The sequence below is a fragment of the Dermacentor andersoni genome, chromosome 7 (genome assembly GCF_023375885.2).
Source record: "Dermacentor andersoni chromosome 7, qqDerAnde1_hic_scaffold, whole genome shotgun sequence".
Taxonomy (NCBI): domain Eukaryota; kingdom Metazoa; phylum Arthropoda; class Arachnida; order Ixodida; family Ixodidae; genus Dermacentor; species Dermacentor andersoni.
In genome coordinates this window covers 153,678,970-153,702,661 of record NC_092820.1, presented here as the reverse complement: position 1 = coordinate 153,702,661, position 23,692 = coordinate 153,678,970, and the positions used below count along the sequence as shown (strand labels likewise).

Here is a 23,692-nt window from a genome sequence, read left to right as displayed (position 1 = left end):
ACACACACACACAAACACGCGCGCGCGCGCACACACACACGCACGCACACACGCACGCACGCACGCACACACACACACAAAATATCTCGATGCATCAATTTTAGTGGCTGGGACGGTTTATTCAGTCCACCTTTATGCTTTTCTAAAGAAACAGGGTACAGTTACACGTCTAGAAAGGACGTGTTAGCCCTTCTACCAGTGTTTACATAAAGATGAGAAAGAGCCTGGTATCCGCTGTTTTCTGTCCGTTTTCAGCTTTTCAACATCACACAGGCGCACCACATGGTCCTCCGAACCGGATGTACACACGCGCACAATCTCACGCACGACGCAGTCTGCTCGCCTCCGATGACCCGTACATCGCGTCGATGTCTCGCTGGTAGAACGTTTGCAGGGGCTTCCTGCGAATCTTATACGTGGCCGTCACAAGCCCCGAGTCCGGCTTCCATTCTTCGGCGCACAGTTTCACCCTTCCCGGCACCTCTGTCTTCAAGAGGTCACTGGAGCGAGCGTACGCAAGAATCTCCTCCTCGGCGGCCTTGACTACCTCGGTATCCTGACAGAGTTCCCTGAGTGAGGCATCGGACACGTTGTCGCCCCTGCCCAGGTCTCGTGCGATGCGTTGGAGATGCTTGTGGTTGGGAGCCACGAGCGCCACGAGGTAAGTGTGCAGTGAGTTGCCGTACACGAACAGGTTGTCGACGAGCGGGCACGTTTTGAGCACCGACTCGACGCGGCCCAGCGAGATGTACTCGCCGAACTGCAGCTTGACCAGGTCCTTCTTGCGATCCACGATCTTGAGCGTGCCGTCGGGAAAGATCTCGCCGATGTCGCCCGAGTAGAACCAGCGGATGCCTCCTTCCTCCTTGAATGACTCCTTCGTGAGCTCATCGTTCTTGAAGTAGCCCTTGGCGACGCAGGGGCCACCGACGACGACCTCGCCGCGAGGGTTGGGCTTGTCCGTCGTCCGGTAGTTGCCTTCGTCCCAGTCGACCAGCTTGATGTAGCAGCCGGGAAGTGGCGCCCCCACGCGGTCCGCGCTAGCGTCGTCGGCGTTCATGATGGTTGCCGCGCCGCTGGTTTCGGTCATGCCGTAGCCCTCGATGACGCGACAGCCCATACAGGCCCTCACGAACCGGCGTGTATAGCTTGACAGGGGCGCCGAGCCGCAGGCGAGGACCTTCAAGTTGGGACCCATCAAGAGGCGCACGTGTTTGAAGACTAGCTGGTTCAGGAACGGCGTGTCGAAGCCGAGGTCGAGCCAGAAGTTCTTATACTGGACGGCATAGTCGAACAGGGCCTTGAAGACGGGTCCCTTCGACGCGGCGACCTCGTTGACACCCTTGCGTAGACGGTCTACTATGAGAGGCACGCAGACAAAGATAGTAGGCTGCAGAAGGGTCACGTCCCCTCGGCAGCCCTTGGCCACGGCTGTGGAATTGTCGGTGATGGTCAGCGGGGACGAGTAGCCGATACGCGCACCGGCGCCGAAGAGAAGGGTCTCGGCCGCCAGCTCGAGCATGTGAGCCAAGGGCAGGTAGGCGAGGTAGACGTCGTCGCTAGTGTACGCCCCAAAGTGGTCACACACGACGCCGAAGCCGGTCATGGCCGAGATGAGGTTCCTGTGCGACGCCATAACACCCTTTGGCATCCCCGACGAGCCGCTGGTGAACATGACGATCGCGACATCGTCCGGCGAAGGCGAGCACTCCTCGAGTTCGCGGTCGGCACCCCTCTCTTCCAGGCTTGAGAATGGGATGACCTGCGAGAACGTGCGAGAAATTTCAGCTCAGGAAACAAGTCCTCCCGTAAAGAGAGCCATGGGACAGTAAGTTAAGCACGAACACTGCCGTTATACAATTAAAGGAGGGAGAGAAAGGGAGAGAGACACGAAAAAAAGAAGAACAGCGGAGGAGATTAATTAAAATAGGAAATCCGGTTTGCGGCAGTGCACTGGACTACGGGAGTGGGTGAGAATAGATAAGACGGACATAGAGAAAGAGTACACGATCACAGCCGCTCGCAGCATAACACTTAATAAATCAACAGTACGCTTGAGAAGAGGCTAAGGAACGGAACGAAATATGATCGGTGTAACGTTCAGAGACAGGCAAACGGCGGTGTGCCTTAGAGAACAAACGGGGGTAGCCGACAGGAAGTTGCGCTAGGCGGGTCATGCGTTGCTTAGAGCAGGTAACCCGATTATCTAGAGTAAGGGACTGGATGCCAAGGGATGGAAAACGCAGCGAAAAGAATACACGGAATATTAAGCATAATAAGCTCTTTGCTCTACACTTTCCATGCTAACACTACGCCTTTCAAGTCGCATTGTTTGAAGCATAAACGTCGGTTATCTATAGTCACATATCAAGGGAGTCAGTGCAGGTAAAATATATGTACTTATGGATTTCGGGAAAACTGAAATTATACGTCGGCAGTTGCGCCCGAGGGCAACAACAGAACAAAGTAAAACTCAACGACAGTGTCCGCAAAAGTTAACAGGGCCTCGGTCAACTCGCAGCTTTTTGAAGATTTAGAAGCACAGCTCAATGTTAGGGGAGGCGCGATCGTTGCACGCCGAGTGCTTATGTAAGCTGGCATGTCCCGGGGAAGGGGGGAGGGGCGGGTTAGCGCAGGGCCATCGATCTGGCTCATAGAGTTTATGAAGTGGAACAGCGGCGTTTATGCAGCCTCCTAAAAGCAGTTCGTTTGGGAGCACTGGATCATCAAAGAATTAAAGAAATTTAAAAAAGTTTGTTGCGCGCTTAACATCGTGAAACGTTTTTAAAAATTAAATAAATTATGGGGTTTTACGTGCCATAATCGCGATCTGATTATGAGGCACGCCGTAGTGGGGGAATCCGGAAATTTGGACCACCTGGGGTTCCTCAGGGTGCAGCTAAACCTAAGTAGACGCGTTTCGATGGCTTACATGTAGCTTTTGAATAACGAAATGCGTTTTAGGAGGTCATATTTTAAGCTCCTTTTCTAACTTTGAAGTCGCTAAAATGTCGTCAATTGTCGCCAAAAGGTCGCCTGTCTATAAATAGAAAACTGTACAGGAGTGGTTCAATTGCGAGTACGTAGAACGCATGCGAGAACAGTTCTCCCTGGCCGACACTACGACCCACCGTTAAAGGCTAGGGAACATGGTCCTGTTTAACGACAGAGGACGACGGCCCACTGTACAAAGCTTGAACCATTCCCTGAAACCCAATACTGAAGTCCGTACCAGTCATAATTAAAAAAAAACACTTTCGCTTGAAAAGCGAGGCATTCGTTGTGATAGCAAATTATTAGACAGTCATACGAAGCAAGGTTGGTAGATTTATTAGCTGTATAAACTGCTACAAACAAACAAAAAATCGCGCCGTTTTACTTGCGAAAACCACGATATGGTTTATGAGGCAGGCTGAAGTGGGGGACTCCGGATTCACTTTAACCACCAAGGTTTCTTCAATATACACCTAAACCTAAGTGCACGGACGTACTTGCATTTCACCCCCGTCGAAATGCGGCCGCTGTGGCCGGGATTCAATCCCGCGACCTCGTGCTTAGCAGCCCAGCACCATAGCCACTAAGCAACCATGGCGGGTGTGAAATGTTTTGTAAATGTAATGTAAATTTAGCCTAATTATACAAACACCAACCTGTTTTCAGCCCAGCATATCAGAGTTATCCCAAGCGTGACTTCAAGAACCTGCAGCAGCTGAAGTTGCCGAGAAGTCACCCTTCACGAAGATTTAAGGGCTCTGGAACATTGGGCTGTATTTAATAAAGCAAGCTAGACTGCTGGAGTTCGTGCAACGAGCCTAACGTGTGTTTCTCAACTTGTTTTTCTCAAGTGTTTCCCAACGAGAATGATTTTACCCGCCGTGGTTGGTTAGTGGCCATGGCGTTGGGGTGCTAAGTACGAGGTCGCGGGATCGAATCCCGGCTACGGCGGCCGCATTTCGATGGGGGCGAAAACACCCGTGTACTTAGAATTAGGTGCACGTTAAGGAAACCCTGGTGCTCCAATTTATTCCGGAGTCCTCCAATACCGCGTGCCTCATAATAAGAATTGTGGTTTCGGCAAGTGAAACCCCATAATTAAAAAGAATGAATGATTTTATGTCCGAGTCCACACGTAATACACACATTCGTGGTATGGAAATGGCAGCCGTACATTCTTAAAGAAAGTGTACATACGTGACTGGACTTTGTGTTCTTATGATGTGGATTTGTCTTTCAGTTATAGTGTGACATTAGTGTACTTATGTTACTGGAACTCGTGTTATGATTTCACTATATTTATTATATTTTTTTTAAAATCCTCATGTGAAAAGGAGTAGCCGGCGCCAATGAAAGGCAACAACGCCTAAATACTATATAATAAAAAAAATTGCACTCTTTGAGGCTTATCTACACCCACAACGATAATCGTCATCTGTGTTGCTTGCGTTTCCTTTCCGGTAAACTCTGCGCTCGCTACTTTTCTGTCGAGAGTGCTCTGTCTGACTGATAACGCGTGTTCCAGACCGGGTGCGCAGCGTTGAAGTAAGGTAATGTGGGCAAGATAGTTGATTATAATTCCTGTGAGACAAGATAAATCCCAAAGGGTGCAAACGTTCTTAACAGTGCATGAAACACAGAAACAAACACGTAAGGACGCACAAATCAGATGTATCGCTGTGTTACGTGCGTAAGTCAGCCCTCGAGTATCTTGTATAAGCAAAAATTACCATGAATGAAACCGTAACAATACGTCGAGGGTGCCCACGTGTGTCCATGACTGCCGCTTTGCATGCGCTGCCTTCCATCGAGCATAAGCATAGAAATTTTATGTCTTCCTTCTTTTCCGCTACTAGTTGTGCCACCTTTCTGTTGATTGTCATCATCTGTGTTGCCCTCAGTCTTCTTGTGTACGTATATTCTACGACTGCACTTCCGTACCCTTCCAAGGATATCTTTGACATCCGATACAATTTTTGTTAAGCCTACGTAGCCTTTCATAGACACTCTTTAGAAAAACTATGGAATTTCATTGTGAACCTTCGTGATGGGTATCACGAATGTCCTACCAGCTCGATCAGCTTTCTGTCATCCTAAATAAACTGGGGCCAAGTATGTGGATTCCCTTCGCTTGATTCCATTCCTTTCCGTTTATTCCAACGTTCACGGCCACTCCCAATCTCGGCGATAACGTTGGTGGACTCAACGCCGCACGGGTTAATGATGAAACGCGAAAGTTCGATTTAAATTCTCAGCGCATTGGAGTGGAGTTGTTGCATTACCCCTGCAGAAATTACTTCTTTTCTTCTGTACCGGCCAACTTCGTTACAGGTTTTAAAGCGAAACTTCCTTTGCGAACGCTCCCGGCCTACACTCTAAAACAAGATTACGCCCTTTGGGTTGTATCTTGCCACGCAACAATAAACGTCATCTGTCTTGTCCGCATTTCCTTTCTTTAACGCTGCGAGCCCCGTACATTCCAGTAACGAATGGCATGCGCGTTATCAGCATGACATAGCATTCCCGACAGGAAAGTAGCGAGCGCGGCGTTTTCAAGAAAGGAGACGCATCAAGGCAGATGACGATTATTGTTGCGTGACAGAAGGGGCACGCCAAAGGGTGTAAACTGTTCTTAGAGTGAAGCAGATGACAATTATTGTTGTGTGGCAGATATACACCCCAAAGGGTGTACCTTTGTCTAAGAGTGTACAATTGCTGACCGTGGCCACTGCCGCCTTGCCAGATAACTCACAGGAAAGATAAAATAATTACGTGCCCGATGGTGGGCTCAAACCTCAGTCTCACAGGACAGCCGGATTCCCAAACAGCCGGATTTCCCCCGAAAAATGTGATTATTTTTCCCGTGTCAATATTATCTCCTGGAAAGAATTGGAGAATGTGCCCGGTCGCGCAGGCCCGTGCGCAAGCGCGCTATAGTTTCCGCGAAACGGGACAGTAACAGTAAACCTGCACCAGCGATTTTCCCATCACATACTTCTCTCTCTGCATTTATGTCCCCCAACCATTCGTACCTCGACAAACATTAAACATCGGTTTCGTCATCGTGACCTCAATGTCGACGGTTCCACGCTGTACATCCGCAGCGACTTCTGTTTTGCATTCCGGCATAGATTGTGAACGGTGTAGCGTACAAAGATTGAACGAGGTTGCACAGGCTGGCAATAAAGACAATCGTAAGCATCGAATTTAGTTGAAGAGCATTTATGATTAACCGCTACACAAACTTGGACACACTTTGCTTCGGATAAATTCCAATATGTGCGCTGGATGAGCACATATATATAAGGAAAGCTCGCTTATCCAGATAACGCGGGTAAAGCCAAAGCTAACGGGCAATGTTGCTTCGCACTATAGAAATGTGACAGGATGAAAATAAGGCATTTGGATTTGCATGTTTGAATAATTCAAAGAGCACTTAAGCTAGGCCACGTAATCCTTGCTTTTTTTTTTAACACGTGACCCACGCTTCAACGCTCTTGCATTCCAGGAACTACTGGCGCCTCGATAACGACTAGCTTACGCAACGCTGTCTATGCATAGGCAGGCAGAACAACCGCACAGGAAGCGCTAGCTTAAATTACAGCGGCAGCTTAAATTACAGCGGCAGCGTAAAAACTACGTTTGCCTAGAACCTGTTTTATCTAGCCTAAATCACTCTTCGAGTTGTCAAACGTTAGCAATAACGTTTATATCACGTTACTAGAAAGAAATAAAGGAACAAAGTAGGAAAGAAAGTTCGCCACGAGAGTTTCAACCAGGCATCTCCGTTTTGAATCATTCTTTGAATTCGTGCGATATAAGGGCTTCATGACGACCACGATTCCTGTTCAGAGTCGGGACTTCTGAGGGGACTATTTCGCGGTCGCGAAGTGGGCATAGTCTTCCCGCCATTGTCGGCTGTACTCGATCAAATTATTTGGAGCACTGACGTCAACCGTGCCGCCGGTGAATTGATGCCCCTGCTCGATACGTCAACGTTGATCGTGGAAGGTACTCATGAGTTTACAGCGCTTCATGATACCGAGCTTTCCAATTTTATCACTTGCACCGTTTGTGTTCAGTAGTATATGTCATTATGTGAACTATGACACAGTTCGGAAGACAAACGCACACGAAAAGAAGAAATGACAAGTATTTCGTGCTGTTCCACCATGCCACCTAAACAAAACACACCTAAGTTGTCCTTGCCTCTACAGTGTGTTCAGCGTTCCGTTACAATAATTGTCTGCAACTGTGGTTCAGACTTTTCTCCCTCCAATAACTGCCAGTGGCATTTTAGTTACCACGTTGTACTTGGCCTCTACAGTGTGTTCAGCGTTCCGTTACAATAATTGTCTGCAACTCTGGTTCAGACTTTTCTGCCTCCAATAACTGCCAGTGGCATTTCAGTTGTTTCTAACACACTCCGCAAGTGTTTCTACACGCCTCGAATGCTACTGCACAAAGATCTTCAGGCTGTATTGTAGGTGTGTTAGATAATTATGTTGTTACGTTATCACTGGAGGAAGACAATGCTAAATTAAGTTATTGATTTTTCAAAAGAACTGTATTGACATTTCAAGCTATTGCGGTGTTCGTTTCCTTCTTTAGTTAGTTATGTGCACTGTTGCAACTGCGCACACACTATTTGATCCGCTATTGTCTTGTAGGGTCCTCTGGGAAACGTCATGTTACGTATGCAGCTTTTAGCCGAAAGTTACCATCCAGCACGTACACTGGAAAAATAAGATTTGATTTGCTTTGATTGATAGGCACCCACCTGTGGTCCCTTAGCCAACGGAGCTGGCGGCTTGGCATTGGGGCCCTCCATGTACACGATGTGTGTCAGCGACGGCATCTTGCCCACGACGCTGATCACCCGCGAGATGAGGTCCGAGGAGGTGACCAGGTGCGTCACCTCGGTCACGTTGACGGCGCTCACGATGTCGTCGTTGCTCAGCGTCGCGTACAGTGTCACCAGCGGGATGTTGGTGCGAAAGCACGCCTGCGCCGTCAGCATCCACTCCGCCCGCGTCTCCGCCAGGATGGCCACGAACTGTCGCGACCGCGCGCCGATGGACAGAAGACCGCGAGCGGTCAGGTCGACCTTGCGGTCCACCTCCTCGTACGTCAGCCACTCGTACTCTCCCAGCACGAGCTTCTTGAACACCTTGCCGTTGGGCTGAATCTCGTCGCTTCGACCCAGCACGCGTCTCGTGCCCAGCGCTGGCCGCTTGGCGTAAGACCGGATGGCCCTGCGCGCGACTTCGTCCAGAGTCTGGACGCCCTTGAGGTTCTCTAGCTCGGAGTTGTCCAGAAGGCGGTAGGGGGACGACGGGTCTCCTTCGATTATGGGCTTGGCGAAGCACATCCGCTTCCGCTTCCAGTACACCCAGGGCTGCTGAAGGACGGTGTACAGCGGGAGTGTGACGACGTCGTAGATGGTGCCCAGGACCTTGACGACACACAGGAGGATTTCGATCGCGAACGGCAACATGGCTGCGTGGTATGAAGTGCGGTGTTCACAGAGTACGTAACGATGAAGGGAATATTGAAGCGGACACTGGCGTAGGCGGCAGAAAACGAATCTCACTCTGGAATGCAATGTGGCAACAAACACAAGGGCAGCTTCGGCACAGTCGAATCAATATACTCGACATGCGGCAGATCCTGCGGTGCTGGCTTTGTTGGCAAGTGAGGTCGTCTGAAAGTGTAGTTCTCACGAACACAAGAATTTCGACACGATGAACTTCCGATTCCTTGACGGTCAGCAGCAACGGCGACGATTGTTCCGCGGATGGCAGTGCTGGAGTCTTTTTGGAATGAACAGAAGGGAAATCGAAGTGTTGCACTTGAAGTGACCCTCACTGGAGGATTGTACGACGTCGCATCAGACAGAATGCCTCGATCAAGCGCGCGCCCTTGGAACGAAGCAATCCCTCGATTGCTCGTCGTTTTCTCAACATCCGTGGTATACACTATCCGGCACAATGAGAAGTGATCCTGTTTCGCAACACGTCCCAATGGGAAGGGGACGCTCGGACACGACACAGTTCAATCAGTTCAGTTTCCACAGCATGCTCGCCACTCGAAACTAGCAATCGGTCCTTGCAAGGCTGAGACACAAGTACGAGCTACCTCCAGGTCGCCGTATTGTTTGCCTTCTTACTGGCAAAAGACGGGTCTGCACGATGACTACTTGGTGGGTCGGTGCATCAGCCTATTGCGCTCCGTTTGTCTTGGCTGGCAGCCAAGAGACGGACATGCTGACCCGCGTCCGGTAGAAGTGCTTCTCGGCCAGGTCGCCTTTGTTTCTCTCTCTCTCTTTCTCCGTAGACTTGGCTGCTCTTTTCTGAAACAATACAAAAGCAAAAAAAAAAAAAGAACACAGTCAGTACCTTTATCTTGCTTATCGATCTCTTTACGTCAGCGGCAGCGGACGACTGTGTTCAGCGAATGACAAAGACTCAATCGCCATGCACAAAGGCTTCATCACCGTGAGCCACCTCGTTCATCAATGCTCTTCAATAAGGCAATGCTGGGGAGCAGGCTAGGTGGCAGTCAGTAAAGAGTGGAGTTGAAGCGCGGGCTGAGGACGAGGTCGACCAGCGCAGACACGGAAAATCAAATGTTCCTATATGCCTTCGTCATGCCCCGTCTTTCTTTTGCGCTTTAACGCTGCTCATTATCAACTCCTATTATTCCTGTCTCTGTGGCAACGTGAACGGCGCGGAATCCATCAAGTACACAAAAATTTTCTATCCTCGCCGGCAGCACGCGATTTGTTCGTCGACCGATATTAAAGGACTCGTTCATGTTATTAATGCGCGACGAAAAAACGGGTACAAGGGAGGAAGCATCGAAAGCATGCGCAGACTTTTAACAGGTTCAACCTGAAGGGTGGTGCAAATAAATATTTGACCTAGGTACACGTCTCACCATATCAAGGCTGGAACGAATGGAAAAAAAAAAAAACAGATTTTCATATGTCACGAAACAGACCTTTTCATGTGTCGGCATTCAAGGTGCCGTGCTGCACAGATACGAAAACTAATGAATTGTGAGGGCTATTGTCGGGTTGGCTTATGCATTCGCCTTTTAGTTTTCTAGCACTAAACGCTTCCGCTATCTGGCGGTTCAATTGTTCGATTCCGCTGGTGAAGATCCGGGCGCTCCGACACGCTGGGTGTACATTGCAACTCTCGGTAATATACAGCTAAGTGGTAGTCTCGACAGAACGGCGTGTTTTAGGGACAGTTAAATTTACCCCCACGTTAGGTTTTGCTTCCTCCCTCGTCCTCGTTTCACTTCGCGCAGTATTAACATGAATTCGCAGAAAATTGGGCGACTTTTCGATTCTTCTCCTTAAAGGGACACGAAAGAACAATACCTAATCACTTTAGATAGAACAGTGTTTTCTTAAAAACTCAATTCCCGTTGATTCCTCGGTGGCAATATGATTTACTATAATGAGAACAATAAGGGTAAAAAGTTCCGTTTTCTTGAATTTCGCCTTTACCTCAGTACGTCACAAGTTCCAAAGCTTCTTGTCTCCTTTTTTTGCATTCGGGCTGATGGGTTACGCGAACGTTATTGAAACTTAGTTCCGTATTTGTGTCTGAATTTGACTAGGCACGGAGAGCGTCACGGCAAGCTAGTACTGGAACTTGAAGGTGGCGTCGCCACCTGTCCTTCAAACTTGTGTGTTTTCTGAATTACCAAGCCTCTTTTCCTAGAAGAAGCGTTTGTTTTTCTTCGGGGGGAGGGGGTTATCCTAGAAAAGCAATCTGTTGACAGAGATGAAATGATTTTTCACATCAATATCCGTTTATACTTTCTTGCCTAGGTGCTTTCTCTGTTCCCCTAGCAGCAATTGCACTGATATTGATGAAGTTGCATATAAAAGGAAAAGTTAAAATCCAGTCACTATAGGAAGCAGATTTGTTACTCAGGCCACGAGTTTTCTTAGAAAAATTCTTGCAAATTACAATATTTCAAAAACACTGTGTTTAAAAATCTGCCTAAGCAATGAAAAATATATCAGAATTTTTTAATGTTCACTTAACACTACAACTAAAGCGGACAAAATTGTTATATTATACACATCAGTCTAAATATATTTGTGAGTAGGACTTTTGCAAAACCTTCGTAAAAGGTGTAGCGATTTCACGCAAGGTGTAAATTTATGAATCACATTTGTCCCCTTGAGACGCTAGTCTGAGTAGAACTTTCGCAAAAAGCGTCGTAAACGTAACAACATAACGTAAGCTATAAATTTATACATTACATTTGTTCGCTTGAGACGACAGTCTGAGTAGAATTTTCGCAAAGGATCTATTAAGCGCTGTGACAATTTAAGGTAAGTTTTAAATTTATATATCACATTTGTCCGCTTGAGATGCTAGTGTGAGCAGAATTTTTGCAAAAGACCTCTTAAGTGTTGTAACAATTTAACGTAAGTTTTAAACTTATGTATCAGATTTGTCTTCGTGTGACGCTAGTCTGAGTAGAATTCTCGCAAGAAGCGTCGTAGACGTAACAACATAACGTAAGCTATAAATGTATATATGAGATTTGTCCGCTTGCAACGCCAGTCTGAGCAGAATTTTCGCAAAAGACCTCTTAAGGGTTGTGACAATTTAACGTAAGTTTTAATTTATATATCAGATTTATTTTCTTGAGACGCTAGTCTGAGCAGAATTTTCGCAAAAAGCGTCAACGTTTCAGTTTCAATTTATTATTCTTTAAGTACAATGAATTGGTAAGAGATAATATACAGACGATGGTCCCAAGGTCAAAGACTGCAACGGGACCCTCGTTGTAACATAACGTAACCTATAAATGTATATATTAGATTTGTCTGCTTGAGACGTTAGTCTCAGCAGAACTTTCGCAAGAGACCTTTTAAGCGTTGTAAGAATTTAACGTAATTAAGCTACAAATTTTAGATCAGGTTCGTCCGCTTCATTCGCTAGTCTAAGAATTTTTGCAAAAGACCTCGTAAACGTTGTAACAAATAACGTAAGTTAGAAATTTATATTCCCCGGTTGAGACGAATAGAGTTTTCGCAAGAACCTCGTAAGCGTTGCAAAGGCTTAACGTACGCTATAAATTTATATATCAGACTTGTCCGCTTGAGATGCTAGTCGGTATTCCATGAATAGTACAGCTGAAACGCGAAACGAAGACAGGGTCGACCAGAACAGACAAGGAAACGCAATTGTTCGTGTCTGCCACTGTCATTCCCGTTTATATTTCTCTATTGAACGCCACTCGTTACGTTCCTCAGTTATAGCTGTCCCTGTGGCAACGTCAATCGGACTTACCATTAACAAGTAAAAATTTATAACCTCTTCAGTGTACCTGACTTGCTCGTCGACTCACCTTAAAGGGACTCTTAACGAGTAACACTATAAATCAGCCTGGAGTGATACAGTGTTCCTTTTTATTTATATATGTATATTATATTTTTTATACAGTATTCAGTTAACAGATCTCTGGTACCTGCGTTTTTCGTTCAGAGTTACAGATGTGTAAATGTAGTGCTCTATATATATATATACTAAGCTTATAAATTTTTGCTGTATATATATGAAAAATTCCGAGCGACCAAATCAGAATTCTGCTTCATAGAGTTGATAGAATTTATTAGGCGCGCCCGTAAGAAAAAGAAATATCCGAGCATGGATTGAGATTGCTCGCCGCGTGGAAACGCAACTGACCAACAGCAATCCCAGTATACCCTTGTAGACACCTCCTTTCTCCCTCTCCCCCCCACATACTTTTTTTTGTTTCCCCAAACAGACCGCCACAGTACCTATGAACCACTGCCGCGGATGACTTGCGCTTGCAGAAGCGTAGTTTAGTGACAGAGCGCAGCTTAATGTCCTTTCAGGGACTCGCGGCAATTTATTGCGCAAATAGAGACGTCCCTTGCCAAGCGAAATCGAACCCCACGCTTCCACTTGGAAACCGTGCCATAACCATACAAGCGAAGAGGAAAATGCTACGTCGCTCGAACATTAGCTTCGTAAAGGAAGGCGTCTGTCTTGAAAAGAAAGGAAGCACGCGCATCCTTGGGGACCCTTTTTCTTCTTTTATGTTCGGTTAGCTGGACAGGATAATAAAACGGCATAGTGTACGGGAGGGCGGCCACAAGAATGGCGACGACTCGGCATGGAAGACAAGGCAATAATATATGTGCGAGCTTCTTTTTTCCTGCTGGCCGATCATGCGCTGACAGGAAGCTGTGACGAGACACGTGTTAGAAGCCTTGTATAGAAAGAAAAAACACATATTAAACAAAACAAACCGAAAAGGACGCGAACACCGCATGGTGGTCTGAGATAAACAGGCAAAGGAAGCGGGAAGCCTTCGTGGGTAGATTAAAGAGCATTGATTTATTGACCGTAACCTAAGCGCCGTGCCTAGTGCGTGTAACAACGCTGTCACCGCGACGAGCTGTCCCGTGTTAGAAGGTCAAGCAGCGTCGGTTAGGTAAACCTTGTATTTGTGACTGTGTGAAACATCTGTTAATTTTTCTGAGTTGGCTTCAAGATAACCGCATGGAGCTGAATAGTCCCTCTTACGGCAAGCAGACTGCCACAGCCCTCCCACTCACTTTGATAATACTACTAATAATACTGATTGGTTAAGGTTAACACTGTAATCACTTAGGTATGTCTGAGAATTCAAATTTTGGAATACTGATCGAACGCTTACGCATTTAGTAAAAGCGTTCTATTTGAGAATTAGGTCTGCGACAACCGCATTATGATCGAAGACGACGAGATCTTTCGGACACCCTCCACCAGATAGCTAGTGAGATTCGCATGTTCTCTTTCACTCTTTCTGCCTATTAGGGGTGTGCGAATATCCGAAATTTAGAATCGAAGTGTGGGATTTCATTCGTTGGATTTGCTGCTGGGCGTACATAATCAAGAGAAGAATGCTCATAAGAGTGTTTATTTTTGAGACAGCTGCTTCGATTGAGTGTTATCTTCGGTGAATTCATTATGGTACTGCTTTGACATGTCTGCGCTCTTTGTTTCTCCGCCATATATTTATTTATGTTGGCCTTCAGGAGATCTCAAGCTAGTTTTTTAGCTTCAAGTTTGCGGCCCTTTCCCCAATTGTTCAATGGAGAAAAAAATAAAGAGGCAATTTTCAATTCTCGATGCTTGTTTTTTATATAGTTCTGTTTTCGAGAGTAACCACACTTCCTTATGAAGTAATGATAACTATGTCTTGTGACTCAAAGCGGGGCGAACAAATACATTGTCGCGGAATATTACTAGGATTCTTGAAGAAAGAGTGAAATACAAGGTAAGCAGTTGATCGTTCTTCATGTAGTAGTAATGAAATCGAGACTAAGGGTTCATAGGCAAGTGGAATTTTGATCAACAATGATGAACTGTGAGTAAACAATGAAAGCCTCAGCCCGGAGCCAACGTTTCAACGAAGGAAGCAGCCTCCGCCAGGGCAATTCAAGTGAGAAAGAGCAGTCTTATCAAGTCTTGCCCTGACAAAGGAAAAGCCTGCCTTGTCGAAAAGGTGGCTCCAAGGTAGAGCATCCCCATGCTTGCCCGCCGCTGATAACGCGCAGTAGTGGTGGCCCTTGTTTTGTAAAAGATACGGTTGCCCACGCGCCGTACATACGCCCCCTCTCTCATTGTGACGCGTTCTTTGTCCTCTCTCGGCTCGTCGCAAACAGCCATTACAGCGCGGAGCCGCGAGCCAAGAACAGAGCCCTCTATTTCAAGCGAGGGCGTCGTTCGTTACGCCATCCGGCGTCTTCTCTTCCTCACAGACACCGCTTTCCACTTCCTCGCTCCCGCCCTCCTCTCCACTTCCATTGCAGCCAGACCCTGCGCGCAGCCTTATCAGCCGTTGCGCAAAAGACAAAAAGACGAGTCTCTCTCGCTCTCTCTCTCTCTTCTGTTTCCGACCTTGGCACGCATTTCGGCGACGACGGAAGCGGACGCAAAGTCGCGCGCCCGCCCGGCGCCAGACCTTGACCGGGAGAAAGCGCGCGGCCGACCTTCGACAGATCACGTGACAGACTGGTCAGTCCCGGTCAGGGTGCAACCCAAACCTCTCTACTGTCACACAATCGACGAGCAGGAAGTGAGAACGACGCGATGCAATGCTGTAGCTGTTATGGCGAGAGACGCGTCAGCAGGTATATGTACACAGAAGCCTCGCTGTGCTTCGAAGTTTGCTTCTACTGCAGAAACGCGAGCAAGATCAAAGGGATGCAATGCCTGACAACTCCCTCTAGCAGACGACACTGTCTTCCCACTGAAAAACAGGCCCTAAAAACGTGGTTCTTACAATGAAGTTGAGCAAACTAGTTGCGCTTGTTGTTTGAACATAGTAGAAGGTTACAGCGCGGGAACTGACGGAGACAAAGGAGGCGCGCACAGTACTGAGCGCTGTGTCTGTTCACTTTGCGTTCCTCCTTTGTCTCCGTCGGTTCCCGAGCTGTAGCCTTCTACTAGTACGAGTAAATGGCCGCCAGCCAAACTGTCAGAAAAGTTTATTTAGGCAACCTATGTAAGTTCTACAGATACTTCGCTACAACGCCTACAGAATGCATACATAGACAGCGCTTAGATGTATTAAACATTTTGCAAACTAGTGCCTACAGACTTTCTAACAAACCATGTGGAAAGCTATGGGCAGTGGACCAAATGACTGAAAATTCAAGACTGGTCGCTTGACGCACTAGTCGGCCCCGGTCAGAGCGTGACATGATGGACATGTCGGAGAAGCGAAATCAACGTGCTGCAACGCTGTAGCCGTTGTGGCAACGGGTGCGCGAAGCGACCGAAGTTTCACCACGGTTTCCCTTTGGCAGACGATATGACAGACTGCACTGTGTTCCCACAAGGCCCACCTCGAAACAGTGCACATATTATATCTAAGATTTGACGAAATCTCCTCGGGTCAGTGATTGTCACGGCACAGGTTTCTTTGAACACGGACACTGACCACATAAGAAAACTAGAAGCTCGAAAAAAAAAAAAAAGAACACTGATGACCTGTTTCAGCTCCTGCACGGAAGCGTTTTCCAAATTGGCGACACCAGAAGTTGAGGCTAGTAGCACAGTGCACTGTACTTGTAGTAAACTGCTGTTACCGCCATCTTGAAGAAGGCTCCCATGCTGGAGACCGAATCGTCATTGGTTCTTTGTTCCAAGCCTCTAGTTTTCTTATGGGGTCGTAGTACATCAAAAGCAAAAGCACTGAAGAGAATATTTTATTTAAAACGTGTCGCATGTATCTTGAGACACTTCTTATTAAACATTTGCTAACAATTTAAGTAATATGTGCGAAATGCATAGGCGGAAGAAGTTGGAAAATGGGCGTTCGCCTTCCGTGCCGATCTGTTGTAACGTCGAGGGTTCACTTCTTTCATAGCTTCTGGCATGTTTTCACTGCTTCTGATGTTTTACATCGGGTATATTATTCAAGTGGCTGGCTGGGCGATTTAATAGTTCAAGCTCCCATCACTGACGTCCCTGTACACAGTTCGTGCATCGAGTCGACGTTTTGTAAACGTTACAAAACTGCCTCAAGGAAGTAAAAATATTCTGAATCTGTGCTGCCGCAGTGTGCCTTTAGTGAGTTTGAAAAAGTAAGAAACGTAATGAAACTATTTTCTGTGCCCATAAATTATTGGCACTGCAAGCGGCTATAAAGATACGCGTGCCAGTGCGCGTGCATATTTACAAACCTCGAGTGGTTCGTGAAAACAATGCTCCCTCCGACCGACCCGTCCTAACAATTTATTAGCATACTAGAGGGAAGTCTGTAGTTCTTTTGCTATATAAAGTCTACAGAATGTGCATCGACATGTTTGTTACCACCTCAACCTTTCTCTCCATAACTACCCACATCGTTCGTACGAACAACGCGTTAGGAAACACTACATGCACAAGTGGACAAAACAACTAGGCCTGTTAACGACTTGTCTGAGAGAATCTGCGCGCCATACTGGTCAAAAGGACGTGTCCGTAATCACGCAAAATTGTCTATTTGAAGTCTATATACAAGCGAAGAAATATCTCAATTTACTTTTATAAGAGATCAAATTGGCAAACAGTTTTGCCAAGGCCAGTGAGAAGCAGTTCTTAGGAACAAAAAACTGTACGAATTCGGCCTTAGATCCTGTTATAAATTAACAGCGGTTCCCTGAGCCTTTGAGACTCGCCAGCAGAGTACGAACGTCATCATGCGCTTGGGTGCCGGTGAACTTAGAAACGGTGCAGTATTTCTGACCAACACATCCTGCATTCTTTCATGCCTACGGGAAATGGTCGGTAGACTAGACTAAATAAACCTCTGCACATTTCCATTCTCGGAATCTCGTGTTGACGGAATGCCCGCTGCCCTGCACAGTCACCAGTTGCACCTGTACTCCTTTGCACGCTACCTGATACACACACACACATTATATATATATATATATATATATATATATATATATATATATATATATATAACGAAGTGCGTTACTGGCGCACTAAAACAAGAAGCTGGCAGTGAGAATAGCGGTTGAGCTCCCGTGTTGGGCTCGAGCCAATTCTGGGTCCGGGTTCTATATCTTTCTCACTCCTCGACTTGAATCGAGGAGCACGATACATAAGTATTTCGGTCAAGGTGTGCGTCATGTCAGGGGCATGTTGTACGCCCATTATGCTGCGGTGATTTCTTTCTGTCCCTTAACGTAACGCCTGACATTTTTCGTTCCATCGCTCCTTGTGCGGACCTTAACTTGTTCTCGACCTTTTAGTTAATCTCCAAGTTTCTGCCCAATATGTTAGCACCGGCAGAAATCAATGATTGTACACGATTGTAAACTTTTCAGCGAAAGTGATAAGCTCCCAGTCAGGATTTAGTAATACCTGCCATGTGCACTCCAACCTATTTTTTTTCTTCCGTAAGTATCCTTCTCATGACGAGAGTCCCCTGTGGTTGTATTATTGCTGTATAAGAAAATAAACAGTTGGTAGTGAGACCTTGCCTTCATCGTCTTTCTTCGGTGTGTCGTTTTTTTTTTTTTTTGTAATGCGTTGGCGTTAGGGGTGTTAACGTGTATGCTTGCTTCTTACATAATATATACATTAGTTTAAACATTTTCATCCGCTAGGAATGCCGCCGCCGTAGCATGGAACGAACCCGCGACCTTGCGCACAGCAGAGCAACGCCATATCCACTGGGCTACACTCTTAAGCAAAGGTACACCCTTTGGGGTGTATCTCTGCCACACAAATAATCGTAATCTGCCTTGCTTGCGTTTCCTTTCTTGAAAACGCCGCGCCCGCTACTTTCCTGTCGGGAATGCTATGTCATGCTGATAACGCACATGCCGTTCGTTACTCACAAGTACGAGCTTGCCGCGTTCAGGAACGGAAATGCGGACAAGACAGATGACGTTTATCGTTGTGTGGCAAAAGGGTGTAATTTTGCTTAAGAGCGTACACTCTAAGTACAGTTTGCACCCTTTGGAGTGCCCCTTCTGCCACACAACAACAATCGTTATCTGCCTTGATGCGTTTCCTTTCTTTAACGCTGCGAGCCCGGTACTTTCCATTAACGAACGGCACGCGCGTTATCAGCATGATAGCATTGCCGACAGGAAATGCTATCATGCTGATAACGCGCATGCCGTTCGTTAGTGGAAAGTACCGGGCTCGCAGCGTTATAGAAGGGAAACGCATCCAGGCAGATGACGATTGTTGTTGTGTACGCTCAATGGACACGCTCAATGGACACGTCCGCTCAATGGACACGTCCCAGGTGAGAGGCAGATGGGTGCGCACGCGCATTCGATGCCTCCGGGCAGCGCGTAGCGGAAGACACGCGTTGTACGCGCTGTGCTAAAAACGCGGTCAACGCGGCGCGCTCACCTTGGCACCAAACCCTAAGGGAAGCGTTACTGAAGAGATCTGCTAGTTAGCGTATATACTATGAGTATCCTCCTGCCCGTGTTTGTACCGGACCCACATACGCAGCTGTCTGTAACGTGTTCGTGGGCGTTTACGTATATATAGGTTTCCGCGTGCGAGAATTGTCACGAGGCTATGTGCGACAGGAACGACGGAACAGAAACACGTACATGCGAGCACACTGAGCTGCGGCGTAACCTTGCCCCGAAGGCTCAGCCAACGTGATGTTCTGGTGTGGAGAACAAAGCACAACGGGCGGGATATAGGCGCGGTGGCCGCATTCCAACGCTAGCGCAATCGAGTCAAAGAAACGCGCGTGTCATCATCATCATCATCAGCCTGGCTACGCCCACTGCAGGACAAAGGAAACGCGCGTGTACATAGATCCGAATGTATACAATCGAGCGATTCTTTAGCAGTACCGCGCGACCGTCGACTAGCCTAGAGAGCCTACATGCAAGCTCGGTTTACAAAGCATTTATCTGGGCTCTCAACACTGGCCGGCCGGTCAGCGCCTTCTAACCGCGCCAAGATCGACGCGTGGTCTTGCCCATCTCTTGCTGAACTCTTGTGCTCTTGCTGGTCTCGACGCTTGACCGTCGGGCCAGTCGATGCTCGCGCTGTACTGCTAACGAATCTGTCCACCGTACGTTAAAGGAACACTTAAGAGAAACATAAAGTCAGTTTAAATTAAATTATGGGGTTTTACGTGCCAAACCACTTTCTGATTATGAGGCACGCCGTAGTGGAGGACTCCGGAAATTTCGACCACCTGGGGTTCTTTAACGTGCACCTAAATCTAAATACACGGGTGTTTTCGCATTTCGCCCCCATCGAAATGCGGCCGCCGGGGTTGGGATTCGATCCCGCGACCTCGTGCTCAGCAGCCGAACACCATAGCCACTGAGCAACCACGGCGGGTGTAAAGTCAGTTTGGACTGCAGGTGATACAAGTATTCGATGAAAACTATTGTATTTACTGAAGAAAATGAAGCTCCAAGATTCTGTGTGTCTTTTTTTTTTTTGTAATCTTGCGCGGAAGCCCCGACGCCGGCACGTCAGTGCGACGTCCCGGATTGCAAAGTATATTCCTTGGTATTTTTGGCCGTCCAGGAGCCAACGTTTACAGAACAAAGACCCTGGTTCCTTAACGTTGCTTGTGGTACCGTAATACACAGTTCTCCAAAGTTGAAAAATTCGATCTTTGGCTACGTTAGAAATACAGTGCAGCCCAATCTTTACCGATGAGAGGTTCACAGGCAGCGAAACAGACGCCGTCAAAATGCTATATTACGGCGAGCCGATGCGAGAACTTCCAAGGCGGCGTCAGCACCGGTATTTCATTTTTGCGTCATCTGTGGCTTACGTATGGCCTCCTTTGAGGATATATAATAGAGTTTCTCTTTTCGTGTTACCGAAGGGTAATTCACCAATGGGGTTGAAATACTTTTTCACTTATGTGTCGCTTTCAGAAAAAACTCCTGGTGGTCTAACAATTAATTCCGAGCACCTCCACTACGACGTATCTCATAGACCAACTGCAGCTTTGATGTTGAACACACACACACACACACACACACACACACACACACACACACACACACACACACACACACACACACACACACACACACACACACACACACACACACACACACACACACACACACACACACACACACACACACACACACACACACACACACACACACGCACACACACACACACACACGCACACACACTCACACACGCACACTCACTCACACACGCACACTCACTCACACACGCACACTCACTCACACACTCACTCACTCACTCACTCACTCACTCACTCACTCACTCACTCACTCACTCACTCACTCACTCACTCACTCAGTCAGTCAGTCACTCACTATGAACGAATCTCTTAGCCCATGCCTGGCCCTTGCGCCATAAAACTCCATTAATCATCAATCAATCTGAGTGCCAAGCATACAACAGAGCCCACGTGCTTGCTCGAATTGGCTCTCCCTTCACAACTTCTCGAATTAATCATTAAGTGAAGAGATAACCTGCGCAGGTGGAAAGTCTATGACGAATGACTGGGACATGGGTTAAATGCCGACTCCCGGGTATAACCAGTCACGTGCCCACGTTCAGATTCACGAAGTTTACCCCGCGCCAACCATCTCTCAAATTTAAGCACAGCACCGCTGTGCTCAAATGATATTTGTCTAGCTGGAAGTCATCCAGCGATAACTGTCGGCATCAATTTTGTTCTTGGTAGAGCGGCCGGTGCAGCAGGTGCCATAGATCTATGCGCATATGCTTGTGTATATGGTATGTACACCCGGCCACAATATATTACGGACGATGAAATCTGAAAAAAAAACTGAATATCTCCACAACCTCACAACGCAGCCTGGCATTTGCATTCCGGGCCTCAACTAGGATATGCTAACAACGTTGTCGTATACAGCTTTACTGGCTGCTGCTACAGGCTGCATGGGAATTGAACGCTTTCTGAGATACCATGGTACGTAAAGTTTTGTGGCCGGGTGTATGTGTATATGTGCATAATGTATATCTATATCTATAAATATTTGTATGCTTGTATATATAAATATGTATGTATGTGCATTATGTATACGGATATTTCTTTTTGTTTGAAAGTGCATTTCGTTGCAAGCATTACTTTGTTTTTAAGTGTCGCGTTTTTGTGATGTTCTGCAGTGCTCTGCTGTCAACAGTACAAGGGGGCAGGACCCTCGTTAAGCTGTGCCCCAGCTTTTAGCCCTGTCTCCTCTTCTTGAAGGTGAAAAGGAAATAAAGACGATTGATTGATTGATTGATTGATTGATTGATTGATTGATTGATTGATTGATTGATTGATTGATTGATTGATTGATTGATTGATTGATTGATTGATTGATTGATTGATTGATTGGGCCTGGTACTACAGGGCATCGGACGTCGGCTGATTGCTAGGGCCACTATATTCCGCGCACATTCCAGCGGTTCAGGCGTCGGTAGATCGTGCTATGCAGCGCCCGTGTTTGTTATAGAGACGAAGCCATACATTACAGCGCACGCTCGTATTTTTTTTTTTTTTTTTTTTTTTTATTACGAGGGGGTGTTCCGTCAGAACCAAGGTCACGGGCATACTCGACTTCCTCGAAGCTACGTGCACAAAGCCGATGTACACAAGTCCGAAATGGCGCAGCGTCGTTCATAATGCGCTAACGAAACCATAAAAAAAGAAAAAAAGCCGATCGCGTTCCTTTGTGACGTTTTTATTTACGCATAATCGCTTCCGTGCACGCCATGCACAGCGACGTTTCTGAAGAAGCACGCAGACGTTTCAGGTTTCCTGCAGGCGTATGCTCGACCGTCTACACGCTATACGGAACAGCTGCATGTGTGCAAATAAAGGGGGCGCTGCGAGCGCATTGTGTGGTAAAGTGCGTATAGTTCTGCAGCCACTAGCGCCGAAGTTTCCTCTACAGTAATTTTTCTGAGAAACTCTATGGACGTAGCCTTGCCCGTACACCAACGATGCTAGTCACTACAATAACCTCCTTGACGGACAAAGGCCTACGCGTGTCGTTGATTGAACACGTTTTAGTGGTACCGTCTCGCCCTACTTTCCATTAACGAAGCGATCAATCGGTGCGCTTCTCGCAATTTTCAGAACACGGGTTTAGGCTCGAGGCATCCTTGCCGACTAGTACTAGCTTATTAAAATTAAAGAACTTCATATGAAACGACATTTAAGATCAATATTCATGGCAGCTGGCGGCAGCCACGTTTGTTTGTTTGTTTGTTTGTTTGTTTGTTTGTTTATGGTGCGCCCAAAGCGAAGAAGTACTGCCGATTGGCACTGCCGGCGTTCTTGCTGTTGCACTGTGCGTTTCACTGCGCTCTCATTCATCACGACGAACTCGTAGATTATGGACGCAGCAAAGGACACGCAATCGTTATGCAAGTGACGTTAAGCTATAGAGAGACGCTAAACACCGCCTTTAAACATTAATTTTCACCACCGACAAGAACTCTTATGCCAGGCTTATAGGAACAATAAAGAGAAAAATTATCTGTATCAGTTAATTACTCTTACCACGAGAAGAGGCTTGATAGGCGAGAAAGAGCGCAAAAAAAAAACAACGAGAAATTCAGCAGCGACTTAGCCGTGAATGCGAGGCAAACGCGTTAGCATTAAGTCGCACCTCTGTGACGTCCCGGATGCAGGGTTCCGACCGCGTTTACCACATTGCAAAATGCTGTTCAGGAGCTCACTCTCCACGTACTTCCTGACTCTTTGACGAGCCAAGTGCGACTGACGGTGATCCGGAGAAGACCAGCGCGCCAGCTGCACTATGTATACATGTAAACATATATGTGTATGTATGTATATATTCACCTTTACAACGGGACCGGCTTCCCACACTTCACACAAACACCTTTTCTCGCTTTGACCCTCATGATGCTTACGCATTAAAAAAAAAGAAAGATGAGTACTGAGGCCGCTTTCAAGTTACCGCGCCATGCAGGCCGCCGCGGCCGCATTTCGTTGGATGGAGGCGAAATGCAAAAAACACCCTTGTCCCACGCATTAGGGACACGTTAAACATCCCCAGGTGGTCGAAATCAATCCGGAGTCACTCACCATTTCGGCATGCCTCATAATCAATTCGTGGTTTTGCATGTAGGAGCCCAAAGCTCAAACTGAAGTTTCCGTACCAGCTCGACATGACGTTTAGGATTTT

The 23,692-nt window shown here is 47.0% G+C and overlaps 1 protein-coding gene across 2 annotated transcripts in view; it reads right to left on the bottom strand.

Annotated features, from left to right (window-relative positions):
• Positions 1 to 98: 98 nt before the first annotated feature.
• LOC126533551 (fatty acid CoA ligase Acsl3-like) overlaps positions 99 to 23,692 on the bottom strand; it is a 47,691-nt gene continuing 24,097 nt past the window's right edge. For both annotated transcript variants that reach the window (XM_050180714.3, XM_072289368.1), the window contains exons 2-3: positions 7,775 to 9,346; positions 99 to 1,762 (exon numbers count right to left, since the gene is read on the bottom strand). In XM_050180714.3, the coding sequence (XP_050036671.1) occupies positions 320 to 1,762; positions 7,775 to 8,491 (2,160 nt within the window). In that variant the 5' untranslated portion in view covers positions 8,492 to 9,346 and the 3' untranslated portion in view covers positions 99 to 319. The remainder of the gene's footprint in view (positions 1,763 to 7,774; positions 9,347 to 23,692) is intronic.